The following is a 9,457-nucleotide window of genomic DNA, read 5'->3' as shown; positions in this document are numbered from 1 at the left end:
CTCACCTGACTTTACAACCCGTCCACCTCCCCACACCCCGCCTCCAGGTCCAGCCACCAGACCCCAGCCACCGGGACAGCAGGACAGACTGCGGGCTCAAGGAAGAAGAGCCCATCGAGATTTTCAAGGGCCTCTCTTCCTTCCCAGGCCTGAAGGTGGCCTCTCTGCCTCCCCAGGAGGCTGAAGGCCAGTGACCTCCTTCTGGAACCTTCCACCTGACAGTCCTAGGCCTGAGCTCTCCAATCACACCCAAGACAAGGCAGCATCTCAAACCAGAGTTCCCTTTCTAGCCTTCCACTCACCATACTTGTAGGGGCCAAGGATCCTTCAGGATCCCAGCCCCTCTGGGCTGCCTGAGTTCCAACCAGACCTTTCAAGGTCTACCGAAGGGGCAGCGAAGGCACTGATAGTTGTCATTCTGCTGGGGGCCAGGCAATGCCCCCGACCCCTGCTGTCTTGCCCCATGGTCAGGGTCACTGGAGGCAACTTGTGTGGTTTGCTCATGAAGACCCTGGCTGAGGGGACGAGAAGGGGCCGAAATCCAGCCTGACACCGGGTGCCTGGCTGCAGTATCCCAGAAGAAGGGGCGCCTTCTTCTAGTTGGCGCCATGTATAGGTTCTCCCTCTGGGAGTTTTGGCTCTGCTTGGCTTCATCACAGCCCACCCTGGAGGGGAATAGACTGGCCAGGAACCCCTCGGGGTCTGCGAGCAGCCCCCACTTGGCTTGGGCACTGCTCTGGGCCCCGACCACAGTTTGAGAGCCACCTAAGTCTAAGATCTCAGGTCACTGTGCGCTATGAGACCTCCCGTCTAGAAGGCCTGGGCCACCACAGCGATGACCTGCTTATACTTCCCCAGGAGCTGACAGCCGAGCTTCTTCTTCTGGAAGACGTCCTGGCCTGAGGTGTCCGGGCCGTAGGCCACGTCCACGCGGGCCACGTGGTACTTGCTGCACAGGCGGCAGAGCACGTTGCTGAGGAGGCCCCGCATGACATCCGCCGTGGCGTTCAGCTTGCTGTGCAGGCTGTGGGCGCTGGGATTGAGGACCTTCTGGTCCCGCGTGATGTTGCCCAGGGAGGCGCCCAGGTACGCGATGATGCGGTACAGCTCCACCAGCCGGGCCCTCTCCGTGCCATTGGCGTGGAAGGGCGGGAAGTCGGTCACATTGGGGCTGCACAGCTTGTCCAGGTTGTTGGGGAATGGCTCCCCCTGGGCCGTGTACTGAGGAGCAGAGGGGCGGAGGGGAGGTGACATGGGAGTCAGGGATGGGTGTTCCAGCCCTGCCACCAAGCCTCTGGGTCAGCTCTTGGGCTTCAGTCCCCACACCCCAAACACAGTGGCATGAGGACCCAATCACTTGCCCTGTAGGCATCTCGGGACTGTCCTGAGAGCCTGAAGTAATTGTGGGTGTGGATTCCCTTGGCAAAGCATCCAGGCCTATACCATGCAAGGAATTATCCTCCTCATCACAATCATCAGGACCACGTGGGGACAGAAAGGAAAACCCCGAGTCTCACCTCCAACGTGTACACCACACACACTTGCCCTTTCACCCACTGCACTCACCCTCTTCCTGGGCGGCTCTGCACCCCCGTCAACCACAACCCGCCGTCTCTCCCAACAGCACCCTGCCGTCCACCTCACCACCTCCTTCTCTGTCTCTCATCGGCCTCTCCCTCCACAAGGTGGAAGAATCTCAAGGCTAGAAGTGCCAGGCACCCCCTTCTCCAGGCAGCTCTGCCCCTATCTAACTGGGCACCCTAGGCAAGTGGCGGAGCCTGGGCCAGGGGGTGGGGAGGAAGCTGAGGGAGTCTGGGTGTGGTGGGACCAGTCCCCCTCCCTTCCCTTCCCTGACCAGCCCCGCCAGCCCAGGTCCCTGCAGCAAAGCCCAGCCCCTCCCTCCCTCCTTCCTTGGTACCCTGGGGGGAGACTTACATAGAGAATAAAGAGGGCTTTGGCACTGCTGTTGAGCTGCGCCAGCTGGTTCTTGATCTGGTTCATGAGGTTGCTGTGACATGGGTGGCGTGTGGCACAGGTGGCGTTGACAGGGGTGATGGGAAGGGGGCTCCCCGCTCCGTGTTTCCAGTGCAGAACCAGCAGCAGGGGCACAACTCCTGGGAACAGGCAGGAGGGAGCCATGAGCAGGGAGGTGGGGGGGTGGGCAAGGGGTCTCATGGTAGAGGATGCGCCTCGTCTCCCTCAGGGACATCAGTGTCCCCTCTCAGCCTCCAGCTCTCTCTTCGCCCAGCATGGCTGTTTTCTTACTTTCACGATGTCACCAAATCTGCTTCTCTGTCCCCCTCTCTCCAGAGCTCTAACCCTCTGTCTCTGCTTCACTCCCATCGATCACTCCCTGCTGTCTCCTGACAGGAGCAAGGGGCAGGACGTGAGCTGTTTCTACCAGTTGGAAGCTGGGTCCAGGGTGACACCATCCTGGCCTCTGGCTGGAGGGTACCACGCCCCAGCCCCAGCAGGTCTCAAGGAAAAGAGCAGCCCCTACCTCCCCACCTCCCAGGATGGTCCAGATTCCTAAGTGTTATTTCACACTTCAATCTCCCAGAGTGGGCTCCTTAGGGGACCACGGGGAGGGGGGGGATTCTGCTGACCCTCATCTCCCAAACCTGTCACATGATTTTGGCTCACTGGGCCCTTTGTCCCCTAATTCTGTGGTTATCCTTCTCCAAATGTGGCCACTACCCTATCTAGGACCCTCAACTCCACCCCAATTCTGCAGTTCTGCCCCTCCCCACTCCATTCCCAAGTCATTCTTCAAAACTTCCTATCCCACTCTGTACTCCTCCTGGCCTCCATGCCCTCCCACTCCTGTCTACTGGTCCTTGCTCCAGGTTGTGGGTTAGGACAAGGAGAATCCTGGGGTCCCTCAGTCCCCCAGAGCCTTCGGGAGGGCAAAGGAATGGTGCAACCAGGAAAGAAAAAAGGGAAAATGTCGCACGCAGCCAGGTGGGCGGGGGAGGAAGGAAAGTGAAAGGTGACAGGAGAGCTGAGAGCTGTCCGGGCCTGTCCAGGATCGCCCCTCCCCGCCCAGGGCGCCTACTTTCCGCCTCCCCCCACCCCCCTTGCTTTCCAGGTGACCCAAGCATCAAGGGCTGGGGTCGGTGGACCTGTGAGGCTGGAGAACCGATGAGGTTGGGGTAAAGGGTGGCGCGCAGGAGCCCGTTCCCCTCCTGGGACAGTGGCAGCCTCAAGTTCACTTCTGGGTCCCCTGTGCCTCCCAGCATCCCCCGGCAGTGCTGAGGCCCCCGATGGCTGGGGGGCCCCCACACCCCAGGCTCACCTAGCACAGACCACAGCTTTCCAGACACTAGCAGATGGAGGCGGCACCTGCTCCCGTCCCGGGCCGGAGTTTGCAAGCTGCTCAGAGGCCGGCGCCCCTCCCAGGGAGCAGCCCGGGACGCGGTTGGAAAAGAGAAAGCGGAAAGACAGAAAGAAAGAAAGAAAAAGAAAGAGGGAGGGTGAGTCCCGGAGAAAGCTGAGCTGGAAGAGCAGCAGGAGAGCCGGCGGAGCGAGGAGGAGGAGGAGGAGGAGGAGGAGGAGGAGGAGGAGGAAGGCTGCGGCGCACCCTCCCTTGCCCGCCAACCTGCGGGCCCCAGGGCGGGCTGGGCGCGCGGTGCCGGGACCATGTGCCTGCTCTCGCTCCCGGCCGCCACCCAGCGCCTCCGGCGGCCCGGCGAGCTGCGCGGGCGCCCCAAGTGTCCGTGTGTCTGCGGCGAGTGGGTGTCCCGCTCACGATCGCCAAGTGCCCCAAGTTGCCGCTGCGCCCGTGGCGGGGCGCGGAAGCCGGCGCGGGGCGGGTGGATTTACCTGCCGCCAAGACCTTCATTATGGGCTGGACTCCAGAGGGCCTTGGAGGAGACCTTAGATGCCTGCAGTTTTCAGAGGTTCATGCTCAAATGGGGAATTTGCCCGATTTATATACTGGAGCCTGTGTTGTAAGACAGAGAGAGAAACAGCTATATTTAGCAGGGATCCCCGTCCAGGAAGTTGTTTGAGGTGCATCATAGGAAATTATGAATGGAAGAAAGTGAGAGTGAAGGGGGGGCAGTGAGGGGGGAGGGTGGCGAGAGCAGACTTTTTCCCTCTTCTAAGAATTTGATTGATAAAATTATAATGAACTCTTCAACAAAACACCCTGCGGTTTTCCTGCGTGGCTTGCCCTGGGAGTTGTTTGAAGATGGGGAGGGGGAGGAGGGTCCCCGAGTCATCGGCGTCCCTGGGCAGTGGGTACCCCAGACAGCCCTGACTCACCTGGGTTTGGGGAGGTGGCTTGAAACTAGGCAAGCAGACGGAGGCTGCCACCTGTGGCCCCCTGGTCAGGGGGTTTGGGGGTCAGTGGGGAGGAGGCAGGCTGGGGCTTGGCTGACAAGGAGGCTCCAGGAAGAGGGGCTGGGGCCCTGGTGTGGACTTTAGATGGTAAAAAAGCGAAACTGAACGTGGGCGCTGGAAGCCACCGCAGAGGTGGCCTCCTCCAACCTGCCCGCTGCCACTATGCAAAGTGGGGCTCCCGCGGGGACAGGTTGTCCAGGGTCCCACAAGGTCAGGCCTCCTGACTGCCATCAACAAGCCTGCATTGATGACCACAGGTACCTGTGGAGCTGAGGAGGGGGCTGGGAAGATGGGAGGTGAGGGGTTGCTGTGACTCCCTTCTTTGGGGAGAGCCTGGGGAGGAGATTCTGGGAAGATGTGATGTTTCTGGCGTTTACCTAAAACTCTTTGCACCCTTCAGGGGAGAGTGGTCCAGCATTTCCATTTTGAAAGGACATTTGGAGCAGAGACTTAAGGAGGCTGAGCCAGTTGGAGCCAGGTTTGCTCCTCAGGACGCAGAGGGATGGCTGAGGAGAACAGAAAATGTCTTGGAGGGCCCTGGGGCTCAGCATCAGAGAATGATTATGGCCCCCAAAAGGTGCTTCTGGAGTCTCTTAGGCAGGGTCACAAAATCTGGTGTCTATCGTGGCCAGGTAGATTCATAAATGAGTAAGGAGGGGCAGGAAGGAATGGTGAGGACTAGGGCAAAATGAGCACAGCAACTCCTCCCTGGCAAAAAGCATTCAAAACAAAACAAAAGAGGTGGGGGAGTGCTGGTCAGACACATCTGGGGCTATGTGGTCCCACAAGTTGCCAAGGGCGCCCCCGCTGCAGCCCTCCCACCTGACCCCGACCAGAGAACGAGGCAGGAGAGTTGCTTCTCCAAGGCCAGGGAGCCCTGCAGCCTTTCCCTGGCCCCTGATTCCCTCTGCCCACCCCCTCAGCCCTCCTCCATGCCCCCAGCTCCCGCCTCTTGCCACATCCCGGAGGACCTGCCCAGCATTCGTTCATTCCTCCGTGCCAGGACGAGCCCTCCTGCTGCCGCCGTGCCCCCTCCCCCCCACGCATGCCCTGCCCTCTCCAGGCTGCTTCCTCCCGGCTCTCCCAGCTTGGCCTCGGCTGTGGGGCGATAAAACTGCCCATCCCAGCGGGCACTTCCCAGCAGGGAGGAGGCTGGTAGAGCCCACACTGGCTTTCCTTCCTCCTCCCGGCCGCTCCACACCTTGTGTCTTCCTTGGGGGCCATGGAAGGCCCCAGCTGGCACTCGCCCCTCTCATGCACCTGCTCTGGGGTCTGTGTATGCCCCTAGGAGGTCCAGCCACCCCAGCCTGTCTCAGGCAGCCCCACACCTCAGGACATCCCAGCTCACCTCCCTCTCATAATCCCCCAGGCCCAATCTCTCCTGCAGGAGGGGCTGAGCACTTGGGGAGCATGAACTCTGGATCAGCCTCCAGACCCCACCCCCACATCTCCCGGACCCCTGTCATCTGACTCATCCTGACTCTTCTGATGTGGACCCCAAATCCATTTGACCAGGGCCCCACAGAGGCCCCATCTATGGATCCCCTGTTCCCCCGCCCAAGTGTCTCACTGGGTGCCCTGATTCTCCTGGAGGCCGCCTCCTCATCCCACTGCCCTCCTGCCACGGTTCCTCCCCTGCATCACTCCCAGTGGACTTGCCGAGCCTTGCACTGTCTTCTGGCTGCCCAGACCCCTCCTCAGCCCTATAAAACGCCCCCAAACGCCATGTAATCTCAGCCCCACCCCACAGGAAACAGGAAGTGGGGCGGAGTCTAGAAGATACTTCACCCTCGCCCTGACTGCCCCCCTCCCCTGCCTCAGTTTCCCCTCTCACGGTACCTGACTTGGTCTGTGCTCCCCAAGTGTTCTGGGCCCCTCGGCACCCCAGGCCCAGCCTCCCTCTCCTGTCCATGTCCAGCCACCACCTGCACCGGGCCTCTCGGGGGCAGGCCGGGCAGGGTCTCGGAGCTGCGGACCCGTGAGCCGCCTGCAACGTGGCCTCGGTCCCCGGGAATCGGCTGCCCAGGCGGCGCTCCAGGCCAGCTTTGGTCTCCTGGAGTTTGTTTTCTTCCTTCCCTCTCTACGCTGCTATGTGTGTGTGTGTGTTTTCCCCAGCTTCCTCACGGAAGGCATCCTCCCTTCTTGGCTGCCTGCTCCCAGGGTCGTGACCCCAGGCCCCACCCTGGAGTGGCAGCCCCAGCCCGGCCCCTTCCAGCTGTGACTTCATCCCCAGCCTGTCCTGCTTCTGCACACTGGGCCTGCTGGGGATTTGACCGGCCTCAGGGTGAGGGGGACAGCTGGGGCCCACATAGGGCACCCTCAGTCTGGGGGGGGAGCGGCCAGGCCGGGGCTGGGGGTGCTCCTCCAGGCAGCTGTACCATCCACCTGCTCATCTCCAGGAAGCGAGTCCAGGGCCGGCCTGGGGCCTCCCCAGGGCCCCTGAGGGCTCTTTCTCTCCCGCTCACTTTGGCGCATGTGGCCATTCAGCCCCTCCTTTCCTTCTGATTCTCACTCACCATCCACAAGTCTCTCTTAGAATGTCAGGTGGGGAAGCTGAGGCTCAGAGAGGTGAAGACACTTGCCCAGGGCAGCACAGAGAGTTAACAAGAGAATGAGGCCTGGAGCCCTGGCCTCTGGCTTGAAGGCCACAGCTAATGCCAGCAGCACCTCATGCTGCGATGGGAGCAAGGGGTGGTGAGCTGCATTCAGGCCGCTTCTTCCGGGAAGCCTCCCCTTCCTCCCACAGCCCAGGTTAGCTGAGTCTGCCCAGTCCTGCCCACTCTCCTTTCAAGCGGGAACAAGTCTCATTCCTCCCTCTTTGAGGGCTTGGTTGGGGTCTGATCCTCATTTGTACTCTTGACAGCACCTGGCTCAGGGTTACATCAGAGCAGATGCTAAGTATTTTCTAAAAGCATTTTAGTTTCCAAAAGCTGTCTGTGCCAAGTCTCTCATGGCGAGAGGAGTAAAGTCTGCTGGTTGGAAGCATGGACTTCAGCCTCAGTCAGAGCCGGGTTAGAGGTTTGGGTCTGCCAGTTATGAGCTGGGTGACTTTGAGGAAGTGACCACATCCTGGCCTCAGTTTTCTCATCTATAAAATGGGAATAATGACACCTGTGCTGTGGGTTTGCTGTGAGGGCTCAGGCTCAGCGCAGTTCTGGGAGCCCAGCCAACCCTCTGCTCGTCAGCATTGATCCTCCTCACCGTGGAGGAGTAGGGGTTCTTGTCCCCATTTTACAGATGAGGAAAGTTGGGCATAATCCAGGGCTAAAGGGGGAAAGCTGGGCAGGAGAGGGGCCTGTTCATTCTCTCCTGATGGATAATGGAAACAAAACACCCTCGAGCCTCCAGCTTCTGGGGTGCCCCAGGAAGATCAGATGGGTTGCTGGGGGGGCTGGCACGGCGGTGGGCTCTCTCTCCCTATGTCCTATCCTGGCCCGTGACCAATCGCACCCCAGGCTTGAGCTGAAGACAGTGGCTGACCCAGCCTCACCGCCCCCAGGAGCTGATTCACCCCCAAGGCCCATCTGAGAAGGAAGGAGACATAGTTCAGCTCAGAGGGGCTTGAATCACCAGCCGCCCCCTGCGGAGCCCTGGGGGAAGTTGTGGAGGTGGGGGACAGCCCCTGCCTGCCTGTCTGTCTCTTTCCTGGGCCCCGGGGCACTCAGAGGAGAGGGTAACATGGCAGTGGCCATTGGCAGGGGGTGGCAGGGAGGTACCCTCACAGCCAGGCATCCTGTGTGGGCAGCCAGGAGCAGTTACTCACCAGGTAAGCAGCTCTCTGGGCATCGGGGAATTCCCCAAGGCTAGTGACCCAGAAACTGAGTGCTCTGGGCAACCCCCATTGCCCAGGCCGGCCCCCCTCCTCCCTCCCCATCCCTCTTCCCTGTCCCCATCTAAGATCTCAGTTCTCTGAAAACTCGACCAGCAGCTGCTCTCAGACATCAGCTCAGGCCCCGCTCCTCGCCTTGACGCTCCCACCTGGGAAACGAGCACAGCGGAGTCAGATGGGCCCAGGGGAGGAAGTTGGGGGCCAGAGGGAGTGGCCCAGGACCAGAGTTGGTGAGGGACAGCCAGAGGAAACAGGAGAAGCTCAGGAATTCCTGGCACAGCCCTGGCAGTTGGGTATCCTGTCCAAAAAGGCAAAAACACCTCATTATTCAGCACTTGAGAAAGGAGGATGTAACTACACCTGCAAGGCTGCCCACCTCCACCATCTATATGCTCTCATGTACTTTCCTGTGACCGCTGGCTCGGCTTTGCAAGTCACCTTTGGTCCCTTTGGGGCTAGGGTGGTAGTACCCATGAGTAAGGGTGTGTCTTACAGCCAGGCAAACATGGGTTTGATTCCTGCCCACACCTGTGACCTGGGGCAACTGGCTTCCTCTCTCTGAGCCCACTGAGAGTGGGGATGCGGTAGCGCCGGGCTCATGGGGCTGTCATGAAGATGTTAAGTGGGAAACACACAGTGCCTGCCACGTGGCAGCCATTCTAACCAGAGGTCGGGGTGGCCACAGGAGGGGCTCAAACCCCAGCCTGAGTCAGGGGCTTGGGTTGGGCCTGGGTCCAGGGGTCCATGCTGCACCCGTGATCTGAGAGTTAGGACAAGGAGGGCTCCTGGGTCCTCTCAGTAGACAGAGTGTGGCGTGGGTCCTGGGGGAACAGGCAACCTCTCAGAGCCTCTGCAGGGGAATAAGCAATTCTTCCCACCTTGGGAATAAGCAACACTTCCCTTCCAGCTGTCTTTGAGGCTCTTGAGGTCCAGCTTTGGGCCTATAGTCTGCCCTTCTCACCCTCACCCCATCAGATCTCTGGCAGGGACCAGCTACACACCCTCAGGGCCAAGTGGGAGCCAGAAGCCAGTCTGGCCTCCTGCCAACTGTCCCCAGCATCACCCCGACATTTCCTGACTGGTTCTGCGTCAGGAATCACACCCCTGGAGGTGAATCAGAGTGACTGCATATTTTTTCTTCAATTCTGATAGAAATTGCAAGGGAAGCAGCAGCCTACAGGGCTCCGATCATCAGTGGGGTCAGAGGCCTGCCTCTGAGGTCCATGCCAAGTTGCATGGGGCCTGATTCCACTGCAGGCTCTGTCCTCAACGTCTCCATCTTTA

General features: G+C 60.2%; 1 protein-coding gene across 1 annotated transcript; it reads right to left on the bottom strand.

The window, feature by feature from the left end:
- Nucleotides 1–810: 810 nt before the first annotated feature.
- LIF (LIF interleukin 6 family cytokine) lies at nucleotides 811–3,841 on the bottom strand. The gene is made up of 3 exons (XM_030860784.2): nucleotides 3,823–3,841; nucleotides 1,936–2,114; nucleotides 811–1,221 (listed from the first exon to the last, which is right to left on the bottom strand). The coding sequence occupies exons 1-3, from the start codon at nucleotides 3,839–3,841 to the stop codon at nucleotides 811–813; spliced, it is 609 nt and encodes a 202-aa protein (XP_030716644.1).
- Nucleotides 3,842–9,457: the final 5,616 nt, after the last annotated feature.

Source organism: Globicephala melas, chromosome 13 (assembly GCF_963455315.2).
Source record: "Globicephala melas chromosome 13, mGloMel1.2, whole genome shotgun sequence".
In the NCBI taxonomy this organism is placed as follows: Eukaryota; Metazoa; Chordata; class Mammalia; order Artiodactyla; family Delphinidae; genus Globicephala; species Globicephala melas.
Note: the sequence above shows the minus strand (reverse complement) of the source record. Positions and strands in the feature narration are given on the sequence as shown.

What these genes read in the sequence shown, in the direction of transcription:
- LIF (XM_030860784.2), bottom strand. An exon ending in AAGCCCTCTTTATTCTCTAT is followed by an intron (nt 1,222 to 1,935) that starts GTAAGTCTCCCC and finishes TCTGCTCCTCAG; the next exon opens with TACACGGCCCAGGGGGAGCC.